At 41.4% G+C, this 19,594-nt stretch overlaps 1 protein-coding gene across 1 annotated transcript in view; it reads left to right on the top strand.

Moving 5' to 3' along the window:
- EYA1 (EYA transcriptional coactivator and phosphatase 1) overlaps positions 1-19,594 on the top strand; it is a 169,367-nt gene that overhangs the window by 75,945 nt on the left and 73,828 nt on the right. Inside the window, exons 10-11 of the mRNA XM_042924177.1 lie at positions 13,764-13,903; positions 15,257-15,340. Coding sequence (XP_042780111.1) covers positions 13,764-13,903; positions 15,257-15,340 — 224 coding nt within the window. The remainder of the gene's footprint in view (positions 1-13,763; positions 13,904-15,256; positions 15,341-19,594) is intronic.

The following is a 19,594-nucleotide window of genomic DNA, read 5'->3' as shown; positions in this document are numbered from 1 at the left end:
TCTTCTAGATGTTTTAAACTTTATCCTTAAAATAAGCAAAGTGCACCACCTCAGTGCTCTGCAATCTGAAGTACTATGGAGTCCACTGTGGTCAGCCTGAGAAGTGAGAATCCTATGAAACCTGCTCTTCTATATATCATGAGGGTATGTTCCCGGCATCATACAACATCCCCTCAGTGAGCAGTCCTGTGAGGCATCTCTGTCTCGTCTCTGTGCTAGAAACACCTGTGTTTCCGTAGAAAAATTGATGTCTCGTTATACGCACCCTACAAGTATACAACTATTCGTGCCCTTGACGGTAGACCTTAGGGCAAGCCGATCTCCGCTGACCACTGTCTCTCCTGGCTTTCTTTTACCTTTCCCGCTTTAATGTTTTTTCTAATGTACTTGTTAATTTTTTAATTGCTATGTAGTTATTGTGTGCATTTTTGGTGGGTTATCTTAAACCCATTTTAAAGAAAGGTAAGATACAAATTATCCAGAAAACACAACTAAAAACTCAAATGTTTTATTCAACAAGACTAGGAGCCAGAAAGTAGATTCACGGCCTCCATTCCATATTCAGGAAGCAATTATTTTCCAAATTTTACATTATAACCACCGTCGTGAAAGTCACTATTTTGGTTAATATGTGCGCAAAAACCTCTTCAAGATTCTCATAATAACAGCCTCCCAAGAGCACACACCTGCCCATCTTTCCTTCTTTTTGCTTGAAGACCCAAACTACCGTGTCTAATAGGCTTGTTATTTGTTTCAATCCAGCTAATTTATGTAAAAAAGCACATTGCCAATTGTAAAATGCCTCCCAAATGTAAGAATGCATTTTTCTCTACCACTGACAGTGTTTGCAACTTCTGCAGTTTGTTTTATTTTCCATCCCCGATGACATTTTGAATGTTCTCCCTGTAAGAATTCTAAGACTGTTCTTTCTGTGGAGTCTCTTTCCTTTCCAGTTTCCCATTTCACGTTTTCCCTAAAGTGTCTGTTTCAGTACATTTGTTCATCTAATTACCTCCCTTGACTCACTTTTAATATTGATAAAGGTTATTGAGGAAGCATGTTTCTCTGGAGACTTGTTTCTTAATCTTGCTATTAAATTTCATTGCACTGTTCCCTCATTGAAGGAAAGGCAGAAATCATGGTTTCTTCTCCTTTCAAATGTGAATGACAGTTTGACGATGTTCTTCAACATGCCATTACCTATTCAGTGAGCACCTGTTAGTTACAAAATTATCTTAGGTTCTTCAGGGATCTAGAAAGCAAGAGGGTTATTCAGTGTCCTCGCGGAGCATTTTTCTGAAGAGCCAAACCTAATAAACAAGAAGCAGCAAAGCGCTCTGAAAGAATAGAGGAACGGAGATTCCCTATATAAGGTGTTTGGAGAAAAAACTAACAACGGAGATGAAATTTATCCTCAGCATGTAAAGATGTAAATGAGGGAGGCCAGAGGGCTGTACCCCTTTAAGTGGGCTCAATGGTGGTATCATTTCCATCAGAAGAAACGTACACTATGCATAAATTTCACTGAAGAATGAAAGCATTTTTGAGCTGAAAGATCACCTTGTGGTCATCTTTATGAGTAAGATAGATGACTTAGAACAATTCACTTCCCGCCACCACAGTAACATGTTTATATGAAATGCTTTAGTATGCATTATCTTAAAAACAAACAAACAAACAAACAAAAAAGTGTATTTTGAGAGAGAGAGAGAGCGTGCACGGGTGGGGGAGGGAGGGAGAGAGAATCCCAAGCAGGCTCCATGCTGACAGAGCGGAGCCCCATGAACTGTGAGATTCTGACCTGAGCGAAAATCAAGAGGGGGACACTTAACTGACTGAGCCACCCAGGCGGCCCAGCATGCATTCTCTTATAGAATCTTCACAAAGGTCCTGTCCTCCTTTTCCCATTGAGGAAATCCAAGTACAGGTAATGTCAGGATAACAAATGGATAATAAAAAGTCTGTGCCCTCAAGGAGTTTATGTATATTATTTATATCAGCACACAGGCCACCAGTGAATATAAAATGCATCTGGTAGTCAGAGTGCCTGGAAGGACGAATTGGTTTGTAAAATAAGTAGAGTTAGGGCAGATAAACTATTTCAGAAGAGTGGTCTGGCAGGGTAACATCTTAGCAGAGACCCGAAATTACCGAGTAGAGAGCCACCTCTAAATCCAGGGGAAGAAGGTTCTGGGAGAGGAAACGGCAGTTCCCCAGGCCTGGAGGGGGGACCGTGCTCGGTGGACGGAAGCAGCAGCAGGAAGCCAGTGTTATTGGAGCACTTGGTGGAGGGGGGAGGAGTGGGAGGGGGTGAGGGCAGGGAGGGAAGAAGCCAGATCATAGCAGGCACGTGGGCATGTGGAGGACTTTGGATTTTTGTTTTGTTTTGAATGAGGCGAGAAGTGTTTAAGCAGAAAAGTGACATGACATCATTACGTTTAAAAAGAATCTGCCTGGTTGTTGGACCAAGAATGAGCTATAGCAAGATAAGAAGGGGCACAGCAGGCAAGCAGGAGATGGTTCCAGTGGCCCAGGGAGAGGTAACTGGGCCGGGCGCTAGGGGTGGAGGGTAGCTAGGGGTAGAGAAACTGGCAAGTAGAGCTCTCAGGATTTGTCAACAGATTGAACGTGAAGAGTAAGAAGAGCGGAATCATGGGTAACGCCATGGTGTTTGGCCCTAACAGCTAGAAAAGTGCATTTGGCATTTATTAATACGGGGCATTAATGTGGCAGGAAGAGAAGGTATTGTTGGAGACATCAGGATTCCTGTTTAGCATATGTTAAGTTTGTGGCACCTGTTAAAATTCCAAGGGGAAAAGGCAAGTGAGTTGTTAGAGAAGTAAGTCTGATATTCATGGGATGATTGAGGGCCTAAATTTGTGAGTCTTCACAAATGCCATTGAAAAACCTTATGTGCCTGGATGCGTTTGGCCAGGGTGGCGAGCATAAATACAGGAAGGGAGAGAGCCAAGCACGGAGCCTGGCCTTGCCACCAAGAATGGGGCCTCCCAGAGGCCAACGGAAGCAAGCGTTGCAGACAGAAGGAGTGATGGGCTGTGTGCCAGGCTGGTGAAGGTTTGAGAAAAGTGGAAATTGCGACTTGACCATTGGATCTGACAGAGTGGGGGTCACTGGTGATGTTGACCCAGGTGAGTGGTAGTGGAATGTTGGAGAGAATAAAACCTGATGGCCGTGGTCTCAAAAGGGAGTGGAGGAGAGGAAACTGATGCAGCAAATATTTGCGACTCTTGTAATTTTCACTTTGTACTGCAAGGTAACGGAGACATGGGGCAGGACCTGGAGAATCCGGGGTGTGTTTTTTAGGCACGAACTCTACACAGCCTGCATGCGCGTGCAAGTGGTCCAGAAGAAAGAGGACGGTGGGTAAAAGAAGTGAGGGTGGGCTGGGATCTCATGCCTAAAGGAGGGACTGGCAGAAAGGTCACCCATATAACAAGAGGGAAGGCAGACTTCACTACGAGCACCAGTAGGTGGCTTTTCCTGGGCATGGAGAGTGTAGAGGGTGAGTGCTTCTGTTTTCTCAGTGAAGGAGAAGCCGGGCTTCTTGCTTGTAGCTCTGAAATAGGCGTGGTCATGAAAAACAGCCCAGCAGAACATCTGGCCAAGTGCGGGGCCCATCTGAGCACACGATGCTGGGTGACTGCATTGGTCACACGTTCAGAGGCTGGGCCACGATACAGGTTATCAGTTAAATCTGATCAGGCCAGCAAGCACAACCGTGGTGGGCAGACCAGGGGCACTGGCTGGAGACTTGGCTTCCTGAGAAGAAAGCATGACACAGTCACCTTTCAAAAATTTGAGAGAGATCAAATCCAAACAAAAGCTGTCCTGTCTTCACAGATTAACAGAAATGGAGGGTGAGGAGTGACAGAATGCGCAGAGAATGTATCAGAGCTACTTAGAAACGTTTATGACCACCAAAAAAAAAAAAAAAAAAAAAAAAAGAATTACTCGTGGTGTCTCCTGAGTGGACGTCCGTAAATCAGTAAATCCCAGTGGTGGGAAGGGTGAGGTTCCTCAGATTGCAGTCTGTTGTCACACAGATGTGGCATTCATGACCATTGATGCAACGATGTGAGAAAATCTCCCCTAATCGTCCCCCAAACTCCAGGAGTGAAGGCTATGAGTGGAAGATTAGAGCCAGTGTGCAGATGACTGTGACTTGATTTGCTTCAAAGATTCAAAACACATATAGGTGTATATATGTGTACCCACGCATATAAAAAGGCCTTTTCAAAGGTTGTCAGCTTTCCCTGTTGTGTTGTCTGCGTTCTCTCTCTTGTCCGCGGTGTTGTGTGCTGTCACGGGAGAATTCAAGCAGGAAGTTTAGGCCACGGCTGGAATTTCTCCACAGGTTTGAGAATAATAGGAATTTCGGTTTTCAGCTCAGAGTCTGTCTGACTACAGAGGCTCGTGCGGGGCGGCCTTACAGGAGAGGAGAATCCATTTTACAAAATGTCAGCGCGCTGGAGGTAAGCCTGGAAAAGAATGCTTGTCAGATTCAATTAGAGGAGACTGCAAGTCAAGGAAAATCCAAGTGCCCCTTGTCCATGTGCCCTTTCGCCTACATTTCCTCATTCTCCTCTGTAGTGAACAGTGTGGCTTAACCGTGGCGGGGCATTTGGCTTCTTCTTAGCTTAGCACATCACCCAGCGTCACTGGTGTGCTTGCCTGGGTGTGTAATTTGTGACTGTGCCCTCCGGAGTCGGTCAGCTACCGAGAGCCCCAGTAAAAAAGCGCCCCCAAGGCCACACACGTGGAGCGGTGCCCACGTCCCACGGGTGCGTGCGTAGAGCCATTGTGTCAGAGATGAGAACACAAAAATCGCTGCCAACGTGTGTGTGCGCGTGTGGGGTCTGCATCAGCCCGAGGAGAATCTGTCGTCTATTTTGCATGTCAGTTAACTGTGTTAATGAGAAAAGTCCTTGTTTGCATATTCAAGGTAAATACATTTTGCTCTCATGGTGGCCACACTCCCTTACCGCCTGGGATAGGGCCTTTAAATAAGTACACATTAAGTCCCTTTTCTACTATTGTCAGTTCCCCCAAAATTAGCCCCTCGTTTTGGTCCTTGTTCTTCAGTTAAGCAACACGTTTCACTTACCACCTTTATCACAATGTTAACATTTAATGTTCGCAGCGATTTCGAAGAAGCGGTGTCACCCGGGGAAGTAAGGTGACAGTCACTTAAATCTCATAGTCACGGTGGACTCACTTTCTTGAATCTCATCTCATCAGTTACTTTAATGAATACAGTTATATGCTCCCACAAGCCAAATCTGTTTTATAAATAAAGTTTTACTAGAACACTGCCATACTCCTTTAATGACACACACTGTCTGTGGTTGCTTTTGTGCCGCGTTAAGTCATTGCAACAGGCCGTCTGTCTCACAAAGCCTAAGGTATTTAGTATCTGAGTTTTTATTTAAAAATGGCTGATCTCGGGGCGCTTGGGTGGCTCAGTCGGTTAAGCGTCCGACTCCGGCTCAGGTCACGATCTCGCGGTTCGTGAGTTCAAGCCCCGCGTCAGGCTCCGTGCTGACAGCTCAGAGCCTGGAGCCTGTTTCAGATTCTGTGTCTCCCTCTCTCTCTCTGACCCTTCCCCATTCATGCGCTGTCTCTCTCGGTCTCAAAAATAAATAAACGTTAAAAAAAAAAATTTAAAAAAATGGCCGATCTCTGTGGGTGAATTGGCTCATGCTTCTCTGAGTATCTATGTACCCCGCCGCCCTACCAGGTGGCTCCACTGCCTTTGCACCTTACAGCGTAGATATTTGAGAGAGGATTTCTGGGCAATTTTATTTACCTTAGAGTAATCAAAGGCAGCTTTACAGAGGAGCGTTTTCCCTCTGAGGAAAACCAATTTAAAAAAATTATGAGCAGATTTAAACCCAGTGGTTGTATGTGATTCTCTCGGCCAGTAGTATCAGGCTTGGTCCATCTGCCTCCCTGTGGGGACGCCCAGGGTAACTGGAATAAACCTTTCTTCGCGATGACTTCATGCTTTGTCTCAGTCTTCCTGATTTGGGCTTGGTGCCTCACCTTTTAAGAGGATTTTGCTTTGGAGAGTCTCAAAGTTTGGGGGCGCCACGGTTAATGTCACTTGCTGTCTGGCATCTTCACATTCACCTGTGTAGCAGTCCGGGTACTTGAAGTCGTGAGTCTCAAACATGACAATCTCTGCTTTTGGGGACATGGGCTACCCTGTTCTTTTTATCTGAGTGCCCCCATAGCAAATAGAATGTAATTATGGATTGTTATGTCTCATGTTCATGAAATTCAGATAATCTTTATAAGGATTTCCCAACAAGCTCTGCACTTCCTTTTGTCATTGGGATCGCCTTGGCGTAGATTCAGGGTCTAGCCAGAGACAGTAGCTTCCCTGGCCTCAACCCAATGCTATTATATATGTGGCAAGAGCTTCCTCTCCACCAGGAGTCTGGTTACTTGACTCTGTTTCAGGGGAATAATCTTTCACCTCGGTTAAACTTAGAAACGGGTGAGGAAAGCCTCTATTCTCCCAAAGCACAGAGAAGGGAGCTCGCAGGATGCCTGCCTTCTACTTCCTTTACAACTACCACTGGCATATATAGTCCCAGGAGTGTAAAGTTAGATCAAAAGTTCTCTGCTCTGCTTAGAATAAATGAGAATGCTTATCCCTAAATCTTCAAGGAGCCAACCAGGCCAACAGGCTGTGCAGCAGGACTACATAAAAATAAAAAAACTTCTATAAAGGAAGACATAATTTAAGACAATATCAGCATAATTTAAGGAGCTCTCAAGAATGGAAAAGTGCCTGCAAAATGAAAAAGAGGTTAAAACTTTTATACTAATCAGTAAAGGAATATAAAAATTTTGCAGAAGATTGGGACAGTTCATAAATGGAAATAGACTTTTTAAAGCACGTATCTGTAAGTATCTCCAGGATGTCCCAATGAAAATCACTACTGTTCTACACCTGATAAAATAGCAAGGACTTCTTTAAAACCGTAATAACCATTACGTGTAAGGCTGTAGTAAAACTGACACAATTCAAATTGATACAATCGTTTTGAAAACTGCTTGGCTATATGTATAGGAAAGGAACTAACATGTGGAGAGACAACATGAGAAATAAAACTAGGTAAGGAATTTGTACAGTAGGCAGTAAGCCCTGATGGATTCTGAGTTGCCAAGGTATTTTATACAGATTGGTCTGAAAGTGACTATTTAAGAGGGAAAGACTAAAAGCTAACATTTAGGAAGATTTGGTGAATACTGTGCATCGTAGATGATAGAACTTTAAAGTTAAGTAATCTAGGTTGTGCCCTCAACTCGACAGACCAGGAGGCTGACAACTAAAAAATAGGGAAACTTCCCTAAGACCCAAGTAGGAGTTATGAGCTCAGAGGGACCAGAGGTGCCAAGAGGAACTAAATGGAATCTTCGAAGTTCCAGCTCTGTTTTTCTTTTCAATATTGAAGGATTTACGGAACTCTTCAGTAATACTTACAAATGTAGAATTTTAATGATCTTATGTATATTTTAATATTTTATGATTCAATATGTAAACATCAATGTTTAAATAAGCTTTAAAAATAATTACAGCTATTTCTCAGTTTTAAAAATTTGGACTTGCTGGTAGGAATAATTAGGTAATCTTCATAGATTTAATAGAGCAAAAGCCAAGCTTGAGAAACCCTCAATTTGTTCAATCATCAGTTTTTTTAACATGTACTCGGTACTCTAGGCTCTAACTGCATTCTCAGAATACAAAATAAATACCACCAGCCTCTGTCCTCCAAGAGGGGGGTGATGGACCTTTGTTCAAAATAACTCAAATTATTATCCACCATGAACATAAATGATTGCAAAAATTGTATTAACCCTCTAACAAGAACTCAGATTTAGATAGAAAATTCACAAAGATACTTGATCTTAAGGGGTTAATAGGAATTTCACAGACAGACCAGGGGAGGGGCTGTAAGTATTGAGAAAAGCATTCTAAGAAAAGGGAACAGCATGTTCAAAGTCATGAAACAGCCTGACAATTCAGAGGACTGAGATAGGTGGGTCTGTCTGAAGTATACACTGTGAACGGGAGAAAGAAGTTGGAGGTAAGGCTGTCTGTGAGTGACTCGGTAGAACTTCTCTTTTTTCCAAGTAGCAAATGTCATGGAGTGTTAGTGCCATGCCCCAGTTCCAAGTACCTTTACATGCATATTGGTTTTCTTTTATCTCATTTGTTACCATGTTACAGATGATAAAAGTGAGTCAGAGAGAAGGTAAATACCTTGCACAGTCACACTGCTAACAAGCAGTGGGATTGAGATATGAAACGTGACACTTGAGTCCACAGCTCACTGTCCTAAAATCAGACTGTCCTTCCTGTTCCACGCTGGGATTTGGGAACACTGAAGAATTTTAAAGGTTTTTGGCATGGTGGTATAGGCCAGAATTGGAAGGTTGTGGGGTGCCTGGGTGGCTTAGTTGGGTTAAGCGTCTGACTTCAGCTCAGGTCATGATCTCAAGGCTTGTGGGTTCGAGCCCCGCGTCAGGCTCTGTGCTGACAGCTCGGAGCCTGGAACCTGCTTCAGTTTCTGTGTCTCCCTCTCTCTCTGCCCCTCCCCCGCTGATGCGCTCTGTTTCTCTCTCTCTCTCTCTCTCTCTCTCTCTCTCTCTCTCTCTCTCTCTCTCTCTCTCTCTCTCTCTCTCTTTCTCTCTCTCTCTTTCTCTCTCTCTCTTTCTCTCTCTCAAAAATAAATAAACATTAAAAAAAAATTTTTAATAAAAATAAAAGAAAAAGAAAACAGCCTGTTATAAGAATCAAAGAAAGGGCTGATAAGAGCCTGGATTTAGAATGAAAGTATTCAGAAGGTAAAATACACAAAACTTAGTCTTGATTTGATGGGGCGAATAAGGAATTTCTGGCTTGAAAACCTGAGTGTATGTTGGTACCTTGAATTAGACACTTTAAGAGAGAAGGAGGCTCTATTTGGGGACAACTTTAGTTGTGGTGCCCATGGAAAATCAGGTAGAGAGGTCTAGCAAATGAGGATATTCAGGTCAACAGATCAGGAGATGAAGCCTTAGAATAATCAACCTGGAGGTTATCATTGAAATCCCTCTTATCAATACTACACACTGCTGAGAGCTTGTAGTGAGATAAGAGGACCGTGGAGAAAATTCCAGTGTATTTGCTGCTCATAATATAGTCCACCAACTGGCTGTCTACCCACTAATTGAGTATTACATGAGGATTAATCAACTGCATCCCTAGGCACGCTGTTTAACTTTTCTTTTTAATCTTAGCAAGACTTTTGATGAAGGAAGCATTGCATTAATTAACATCCTGAAGCTCCTTGTTTTGTCCCAGATCAGTACTTTGAGTATCACTAATACAAAAAACACTCACATTTAAGCCTTAGGTAGAGGAAGAGGTCTCTAACGAGACAGAAGGAATAGCGTGAGTGCTAGGATGAGAAGCAGAAGAAAGGGAAGTCAAATTACTCTGATGTGTTCACAGGTGAGAGGGGCCAGTGGTCAGCACGGTCACAGAGAAGTGAAATACGATGAAGAACTTCAAGTAATTGAATGTGGCCATTTTAGGGTCTTCAGTAGCATGTCAGGAGTTTTAACCCCTGTTTACTCCTGTACCTTCTGAGCTCTCCTTTTTAATCCCACCAATCTACCTCCTAAATACTTCTCAAATCTGTACTTTGCCGTGTGTGCCAAGATCTTAACTGACTCTAAATCCAAAGTTCGCTTGGATTCAATGTTCACTTTACCTTATCCCTTGGCTGATCTGAAGTTATTGATCACTGTCTCCTTCCTGACCCACCCTTTCTTCTACAACACACTGACCTTGGTTTTCCTCCTCACCCCGCACGCATTTTTCCCTGCCCGTCCCTTCTGCACACACTCCATGTCTTTAATGGCAGCCATTTCTTTAACTGAATTCTATGTGCCATCAATTTCCAAACCTAAACCCATCCCTCATGGGGCAGTCTAACAGCCTGCTGGACATCATGAATACCACAGATTCTTCAAGCTCAAGATGTCCAAAGCAGACTTTAAATGCTCATCTACACACTTCTTTATAAGCCCTTCTTCTCAAATCCCAGACCTCATGGTTATATTCATCTTCCCAGTTGCCAACCCACTGGTATGAGCACCTCCTCCTCCCTTATCTGATTAGTTATCGATTTCCCTCTCAGTGACACTTCAAATCTGTAGCTCTCCCTATGTCCACTACCTGCATGGGCCGCCAACACCGTCATTGAATTATCCTCCTGGCTGGTCTCCCCTTCTCAGTCTTCACTTGCCTCCACTACCTCGCCACACTGGCTAGAGTCCTCTATCTAAGGTGTAAATTTGCTCCCATCACTCCTTTGCTGAATTCTTTGCCTGTAACTCCACCTCTTCTCTGTACCCTTCCTCTATAGAGTCAGTCAGATTGGTTGTTTTTTGGTTTTTTGTTTTTTGGGTTTTTTTCAGTTCTTCAACATGCTCATGCGCATGCTTTCTCTCTCTTTCTCTGTCTCCCTCTCTCCCCTCCCCCCACCAACACACATGCTCATGTGCCTTTCTGGAGAACATTTATACTCCATTTTTACTGGTAGCTTTGTCTTCCATCTTCAGGAAGCTTCTATAATCCTGTAAATCTGTGTTGTATAGACTTGCCCCGTGGTCTCTCAGCATTCTACCTTTCCCATGCCATAGCCCTTTCTATGTTGTTTTCTAATCTCTTATTTTTGTCCACAAATCAGTGCCTTCCTCTGAATTTTAAGCTCCAAGGAGACCATATCTATATAGCACATCATTATACCTCAGCCTCCTAGTACAGTGCCCGAAAGAGTGTAGGCATGTAATCATTGTTAGAGGAAATAAATGCTCTTCTGAGTATTTTTACATTCATTATCTCGGTGGGGGTAAAGTTGAATAATTTTGAAAGGGTTTTAATGAAACATGAGATGTCAGTGGATTAGAAGATTAAATTATTTGTTGAGTTGTTTTGTACTAATAGAAGGAAAGAGAATAGTTAGAGTCAGCAAAGCTGGTTAGGAGAGTAGAAGCATTTAATCCCACCTCATAGAACAAAGAGGAAGAGATTTTTTTTTTAATCTGGCTTGCATTATTAAATTTTATCTTCCTTCTAATAAGTTGAGGCCTGTAAGGTTGTGTGTGTGTGTGTGTGTGTGTGTGTGTGTGTGTGTGTGTGTTAATATTTAAAGGTATCATATTGTTCATATTTTAGAGCTTTTTCTCCACCTGGAAAAACTTTAGATAAGATGATTTAAGAATCTACCTGTATACTTTACTCATTGAATTTCTTTTCTTTGGTAGGGAGGTTTATAGAAGTGAGTGATCAATTTAATTATCACTTGTTTCCAAAAAGGGGGGGATGGAATATTATTTTTTAAAGATTTAAATGGGTTTAACACAAGGATAAGGAAATACACACCAAGAACTAAAGGAATTGGCAATCAATAGGAAATCTAGACTGAGAAAACCTAAGTAAGGTCAACTACTTGGAGGACAAAATTAACCCTAAACTACCTGGAAGTCAAGGCAAGAGATAGAATGTGATAAGATGTGTTGTTTGATGTCTTTTAGCTTCTTGTCAAATATGAACTTCAAAGGTTGGAGAGCTCACAGTTCAAGATGGACTTTGCAGTCAAGTACTCGAAATACGAGTCAAATTTAGATGCCAGTTGTGACCGTTGAAAGCAAATGCTCGGGGCGCCTGGGTGGCTTGGTCGGTTAAGCGTCCAACTTCGGCTCAGGTCACGATCTCACGGTCGGTGGGTTCGAGCCCCGCGTCGGGCTCTGTGCTGACAGCTCAGAGCCTGGAGCCTGTTTCAGATTCTGTGTCTCCCTCTCTCTGTGACCCTCCCCCGTTCATGCTCTGTCTCTCTCTGTGTCAAAAATAAATGTTAAAAAAAAAAAAAAATTAAAAAAAAAAAAAAAAAAAAAAGAAAGCAAATGCTCTGCTTTGACATTACTATAGAGAGATTGGCATGCGTTCTGTCTTAGATGGTGGCTGTCCAGGTTCGCACGGAGGTGTAGTTACAGAGTTGTCAAAGAAAAGGGAGGTCGAGACTTTTTCCTCCAAACACAACTTCTAACTCACTGAGCTCCTTAAAAATACATATTTATTTGGAGCTCCTAATTCTCTATAAAACTTGGAAGACAGATGCTTGGTTTGGAAAATTTTGAGAAGATGCCACAGTCATCTGCCTCTGCCAGAAAAAGATCTAATGTGGATTTCGAAAACATTAAACTGTAACCAGCCAGCACTGTATTCTAATAGTTCCGTAAGGTGAGTGAGTTAGCTCAAAAATGCATCCCTTGTAACTATGTATGTCGACCTAGGGAGTGGAGTTGTTCTGGACCTTCTGGCCATAATTAACTGTGCCATTATGGTGGCGTCTTGGTACAAGGATCCATGACTGGTCTATATGAGGAAATTTGCTGTCTTGTTTGCTATTGCAGAGGATATAAAGTCTCATCTAAAAGTGATAGGAATCTGTTGAGGTTTTAAAATTAAACAAGAGGTATAGGGCTGTTCCATGTGATTTAGCAATGGAATTTACTCTGTCAAAGTCCATTCCTATCCATCCAGACTCGTAAGGCTTAAACTTGGAAGTAATACTGAGACCACATGGTTGGACACGTGGCTGGCCTTGTTGGTACAGTTGAGGACGATAGTACAATAACAAAGGCTACCAGATATTCACTTGTCCTCAATACTTTGCTGAGATTTAGTATCAACAGCATCTCAGTGAGAATTACCATTCCTCATACTAGCCTGAGAGATTCCAACCCATATCTAGGAGAGAAATCTGGCAAAGAGTTTGGGGAGGAGAGGCAACACACTGGGCACATCTGGAATTTGGGAGGGGGAGTAGAAATTGTCTGATGTGTGAACATCAGATAAAAAAAAAGTATTAGGGTTTTTGTTGTTATTGTTGTTCATTTGGAAATAGGGTAAGAGTTCCCCCTCCCCCAACTCCACAGTCACTACTTAGCCATTCTTCTAGCTGGTTGGAAGTTGTTCTTTATTTTGTATTTTCTATGTAATTATTTCCATGGTTTCTCTGAGTTACCCAGGTGAGCAATTTGAATGTGCTGTCCGTTTGAGATTTTTGGTTCAAAGAGACTGAGACAGATGCTGTGCAGAGTATGGGCATTGCCCATATATCTATTCTTCCTTATCACTCCCTTGTTCTCACATAAAATGAGGGGAAAAAAGGAAATTTTTGAAATTTTCAAAGAAAAATCTGCCTGGTGATTTGGTTTTTCCTGCCCCAGAGCTGATTTTTCTTTTCTTTCTGTGAACCAGGAGCCTTTTTGTAGGTGGGAGAGCAGTTAGTAAGGCAAATGTGTGAACGTCTCAGCATGGCCAGACACTGTTTGCGGAATGAGAGAGAGAGATGGATGTGGAAATAAGGTTGAGGGAGCATTGTCTACTCCCTTAGTGGAGAACCACTAAGAGAAACTAGGCAACTAGTTTTCCACCTGCTGTCTTCCACACCTTCAATTAAATTTTATTCATTTCTGATCACGCGTTTCTTTCAAAAGAGTGCATTCTTGGAATCAAGTATCTCATACATTTTTTATCAGTGCAAGTAAAAGGTAATGAATGTGAGCAGAATGAAATGCGCTTTGCTCTTCAGACTTCCCCATGAGTTGAAACAAGGTTGATCTTGACACCATGGTAATAGAACCAGAAGATAAAAGACCTTCCTGTATTTCTGCAGAGTACAGTACAATCCACAGCCCATCAACACCCATTAAAGATTCAGACTCCGATCGATTGCGTCGAGGTTCAGATGGGAAGTCACGTGGACGGGGCCGAAGAAACAATAATCCTTCACCTCCCCCAGATTCTGACCTTGAGGTATGTCATTGACAATGACCTAGTAAATAACAAGGTATCTTGGTAGTTAAATGATGGTTCTGTACACACGCCATGTAAATAGGCTGTGATCAAGATACCCAAATGCTTTTGTTCCTGCTTTTTTTCCCTATGTTAATTGTAAGTAAAGCATTTTTTTTTCCTCTTTCATGTTGATTGTAAGTAAAAACAATTATTTCTGTTTTCTCTTCCATTTTAACTACGTGCAAAGCATCCAGTTATTTCTCTCTAAGGAAATACAGTAAAGTATATAATTCTGCTTGAACAAAATTCTCTTGTACTGCTCTATATCGTTGCCATTTCAGTTAAGTGTCATACTAAAAGTGATTAATAAAATCCACTTTGAAAATTAAAGACACACTTAGGTATATGAGAAAGGAAAACCTGGGATGTTCTAAACTGAAATGGCAATTGTCTTATGAGACCTGTTTTGGTGGAGTTCAAAAGCAGGAGGGATTAAATAAAACCTTAAAGGGTAGATTTCATAGCTTTGAATCCACTGCAATTAAGTTTCTGGGTTTTGCCAAGTGAAAGCTGATGGTGGGAAACATGATTATTTTGGCTGAAAAGATGAAAATTTCCCAGCAGAACCTATGTGTATGAATATATACTGGTGTGAGTGGAAAGGAGAAGAAGAAATGTACGCTTCAGAAGCCTTTGTGGCATCTCAAAGACGTTTTTGAAATGAATTCCTTCAAATCCAATTCCAAATATCTCAAGAGTGTGTTAAGAGCACATGTGATGTGTCTGCCTAAGTTTTATAATCTGAAGAAAACAGGCAGGAACAATATATAACCCAACTGCATGATAACAGTCCAAAGGTAGCATAAGGTGAGTAGATGATGTGAAGTTTTAGGTTTTATGTGCATTTTTTTTAACAGTTGGCTTGACAAAAAAGAAACCTAAGATTTGTTATTTTAACACTTTAATAAGCAGAGAGAAGAGATAAGAAAAAGAAAAATGGAATGATGTTTAACTGATTGCCCCCGCTCTGTCTCAATAAGTTGTGAACAGACTAGTTTTAACTCATTTTTCATTTTTTCAGAAGGGAGAACTGTGAATCGTCAGTTCAGAAGTAGAAAGGACATACATTATTATTTCTTGCCCATGCTTGTATCGATGTCACTAATATAATTGTTCTACACACCATCTGAGGTTATAACTGGAGAAAAGCTGGGAGATACTCTTTGGAAGAGTTGTATTTTAAAACATTTTTAAAAATTCAGATTTTTCTTTTGTCTTCTATTTCAAGACTGCTTATTTATGTTGAAGTTAACTGAATCACAGGTTTCTCAACCAAGGGAAAGACATCCTGATTTGGTTCTTCCTTTGTAGAGGGTGTTCATCTGGGACTTGGACGAGACAATCATTGTTTTCCATTCCTTGCTTACTGGGTCCTATGCCAACAGATATGGGAGGGTGAGTACCGAGAGACAACAGTTTTTAATTTCTTTAGAGTATATATGTCTAGAATTGAACTTTTATCCAGACAGGGATGTGGTTTAACTTTAAATAATAAATTTAAAATATGAACTGGAGAACAACTGAATTTATGGATACAGATATATGTGTAAGGCAAAAACATATAAATGAGCAAGAGGAGATCGTTTTCATATAGGTTATATGGAAAAATATTTTGTTTTATATTTTTTATGTGAGTCATTCAATTTTGTTGGTTTTTATTCGCAACAACATATTCGGGGGAGCCAGTATTTCACATGTTCTTGTCTTCAGTGATTAGCCGAGTTAGTATTTTATTTTCAAAACACCTGTTAAGAATGTCTTTAAAAGTCGCTTTGCTATGAGCTAAATCTATGTGAATGGTATATAAAACTGGGCCTCTGAATGACAATAGGACCAATACATCAATGTTTAAGTTGTTACAATACTTACCTCTGGTGTGGTAGGTAAAAAATAATATTACAGACAATCTTCTGTGAGTAGAAATTCAGCCTCGGTGTTCTGTTTTCGGGTTTCCCCAAATCCTTGGAAATTCTTTTTGATCTCTTCCTTGGTGGCTTCATGAACCTTTCCCACACCAAAACCATGTTAGTTAAAGTGGCTATAGGTAATTGAATATGTGAATACGATATTTCTCATTTTTTTCCATCATTAAAGAAACAATATTACAGGTTTTAAATCTGTGAAGATATCGGTTCAGAGCCTTAGGAACTGAATTCTTGTGTCTTGGTGACTCTGGTTGTTCATCGCAATTAAATGTTAAAACACAAAACGTGCATCATGCTCTCATTACAGATTTTATCCCGGTACCCATTCTTTCAAACAATACTTATTTCAATAAACGTATATTGAGTGCCTGCCCTGTAGGTATAGTTTGACAGTGAAATTTGATGAACTATCCATTGAGCATTATAGTGAAGCTTTCCTTCTCATAACCCTGAAGTTACATATACCACCCCCCAAAAAGGCTGGAAAATATGCACGTTTGTAAGAGCAAAAATATTCCAAAATATTCCACCCTTTGGATTTCTATTTAGAGGGGCGCCTGGGTGGCTCAGTCGGTTGAGCGTCCGACTTCAGCTCAGGTCATGATCTCACAGTCTGTGGGTTCGAGCTCCGCGTTGGGCTCTGTGCTGGCAGCTCAGAGTCTGGAGCCTGCTTCCGATCCTGTGTCTCCCTCTCTCTCTGCCCCTCCCCCAGTCTCACTTTGTCTCACTCTGTCTCTCAAAAATAAATAAATATTAAAAAAAAATTTAGAAATAAGATATCTGGGGGCACCTGGCTGGCTCAGTAAGTTAAGCGTATGACTTCGGCTCAGGTCATATTCTCATGGTTCGTGAGCTGGAGCCCTGTGTTGGGCTCTGTGCTGACAGCTGAGAACCTAGAGCCTACTTAGGATTCTGGGTCTCCCTCTCTCTCTGCCCCTTTCTGACTCGTGCTCTGTCTCTCCAAATATAAACATGAAAAAATTTAATAAGAAGAAATAAGATATCTGTAAAACACAATATGCCCCATCTTATGGTTAGAGTTTCTATGAGAAGAAGACAGTTAACAAAAATATAGTATAATGAAAAAAAAAAATAAAGCCACAGAATTAGTCATTCAAACAAAGTCTCTGCTTTGTGGCCAGCACATAATAGGGATTCAGTAAATATTAGCTGTGGTGTTTTTTTGTATTATTCCCTCTATGAGTACTATTACCATTCCCATTTCTACAAAAATTACTACTTAAAAGCTAAAAATTAATAGATGAAATGTCAATGTGTGGTTAGTAGGAAGAATCTCAAAGATTTTCTTAACTATTTTAAGGTCCCTCCAACTAACTCCTAAGGAAGAAAGCTGGCTCCTGGAACTCACACAAAAGTATTGAAAAGAGCATCCGCTTAGAATACCAGCATTTGAAAACCATCCAGAAAGTCTCCAGTCTTTAAGAGCTTTCTCATTAAAGGCCAGATTGATAGTTGACTTGATCAAGGCTTTGTTCACCACTGAAAAGGGCCAGCTTAGGGCAAGATGGTGAGCATCCCGTGACCTAATGACCTCATGTCAGTCCCTGGCCACAAATTATTGGTCTGCGCATTCACACCTAACCTAGAAACCCCTGGCAGCTTAGACTTTCTTATTCAGATTCTCAACGATATCTAAACAAAACAAGTACCACAAATTTTATTTTTAAAAGTGTCAACCATTAGTATTTTGAGGCTGCATCAAATAGTATTTTGTTTGTTAGTTTGTATAGTTTTCTCATACTAAGGCATGTGATGAAAAGTTTTATCTCCTATAATTTCCAAAAACCAAGTGTCTATAGTCTTTATAGGTGATCTGAAATATTTAAATGTAAGTTAACAGAGGTCAGGGAGAAACTAATTTCAGGAAGCCTGGTTGGGGAAGGTCTTCCTGAGCATGACTTTGATTTGAACCTGAGGTCCAAATGACTAAAAGGCTGGTTGGTAATGTGACCGTCACGAGAGAGTTCTAAGCAGAGGAAGCAATGAAGGCAGGGCAGGAAAGGGTTTGATGTTTGAGGGACAGAGGCCAGGTGGCTGAGCTCAGTGATGGAGATGCCGAGTCAAGATGTGGGCCGGGATGAGGGCAAGCGTGAGCCATGTCAGGAGGGTCAATGTCGTTACACATGGCATATGAACTCATTGGAGGACTTCAAGGGAAGACATGGCAAGATCTGATTTAGATTTTTACATTATTTGGGCTGCCTGTGGACAATTAATGATGGGGAGAAAAGACTGGGGAACAGAGTGGTTTTGGGGGTGACCCGATATACTAGCAATAGAGATGGAGAGAACTCACTGGATCCTGGATTCTGTTGCAAGTAGAGAAATAGGATTTGCAAAGGATTTGGTTTGGGCTGGTGCACAGTAAGTAATAAAGAGGAGTGAAAAAATCATTCCCAGGTTTTTGTTTTTGTTTTTGTTTTTGTTTTTGTTTTTGTTTTTGTTTTTCCCTGAGCTGCTGGGCAGCTTAGTCATGTATTTGTTGAGATGGGGAAGACATCCACTTGGATCAGGCAAGAAGGTGGATGGAAGGTGAGCCTGGGACACGAGGAAATGGACAGGCCTTCAGATGACAGGCTTAGTGACAGTACACAGCTCAGGATCAGAAGTTCCTCAGATACTCTCAGTGTGATTTCATCCTAAATATTTGTGAACACCCTCTTTGTGCTAACCACCTGTTGTCTCGATGTCATGTGGCATCCCTTCTGAAGACACATTGCTGAGGATGTTGAGTTGTAGCCTGAGGCATGCAAAGAAGCTTGTTTATTCTCTTTATTAGAGAACTTTACAGACGGGAAGATTTTGCTCTCAAATCTGGTAATCATGCCTTGTAAAACTGTGCGTTTCAACAAGGATCCTTCCAAACAGTGATAATAACCAAGCTCATTGGAGAACTTTGCCCCCTTTTCATTCCTCAAGGCACTAGGGAGAGAAGTCTTAAGGCAGTTGAAGGGCAAGCCTTCTTTCTTGGAACATAGTTTCAGTGGCGTCCCCAAGCATTGTGAAGGGAGCGTGTGGTTGGGCCTTCCTTATTCTACAGGCATATAAAGAAATGAATGCCTGACCATGTGATAGCTTTTCTGTCTCTATGGGAACCAGATACTTGAGAAGTAGCTTAGTCACAGTAGCTTAGGTGACCCAATGAGTAGGCCATTCAGTAAGGGGATACAGGATCTGGTTGATATAATGCAAAATTAGGGCATGTTACAGCAATATGTACAAAAAAAGTTTGAGAATGTCCCACCTTCCATGTAATTCTAGCTGTGGGAAGCAGGCATGTCGGGCATTATAAGGAAGTGTTTTGTAACAAAGGTGATGGGAACAAAAAGAGGCTGCTGGGTACATGACAGGCCTGGCTAGGGAAGAGAAAAGCAAAAGTGTAATAGCAGGAAAATGAAGTCCCTGGTATGTGACCATACATTCAGCTGTTGTTAAAAATATCCATCCTGGCTTTTTTGTTGTTGTTGTTTAATGCGTTTTTCAAAGTTGCTTTCAAACGAAATCCATACTCCTCAATTTCACTGAAGAAAACTAGTTTTGATTTTTTTTCATTGAATGCCCTTTTAAAAATAGACAGTATAGTCCTATTGTTAATACTGAACCACATACCCCAAACTTACATTTCAAGTAAGTGTTGTGTTGATGTCCCAAGCATGATTCCACCTTGTGGGAGGACTCCCCAAGATACCTATAGCCAACAGCT

This window comes from Panthera leo, chromosome F2, assembly GCF_018350215.1.
Source record: "Panthera leo isolate Ple1 chromosome F2, P.leo_Ple1_pat1.1, whole genome shotgun sequence".
Taxonomy (NCBI): domain Eukaryota; kingdom Metazoa; phylum Chordata; class Mammalia; order Carnivora; family Felidae; genus Panthera; species Panthera leo.
Note: the sequence above shows the minus strand (reverse complement) of the source record. Positions and strands in the feature narration are given on the sequence as shown.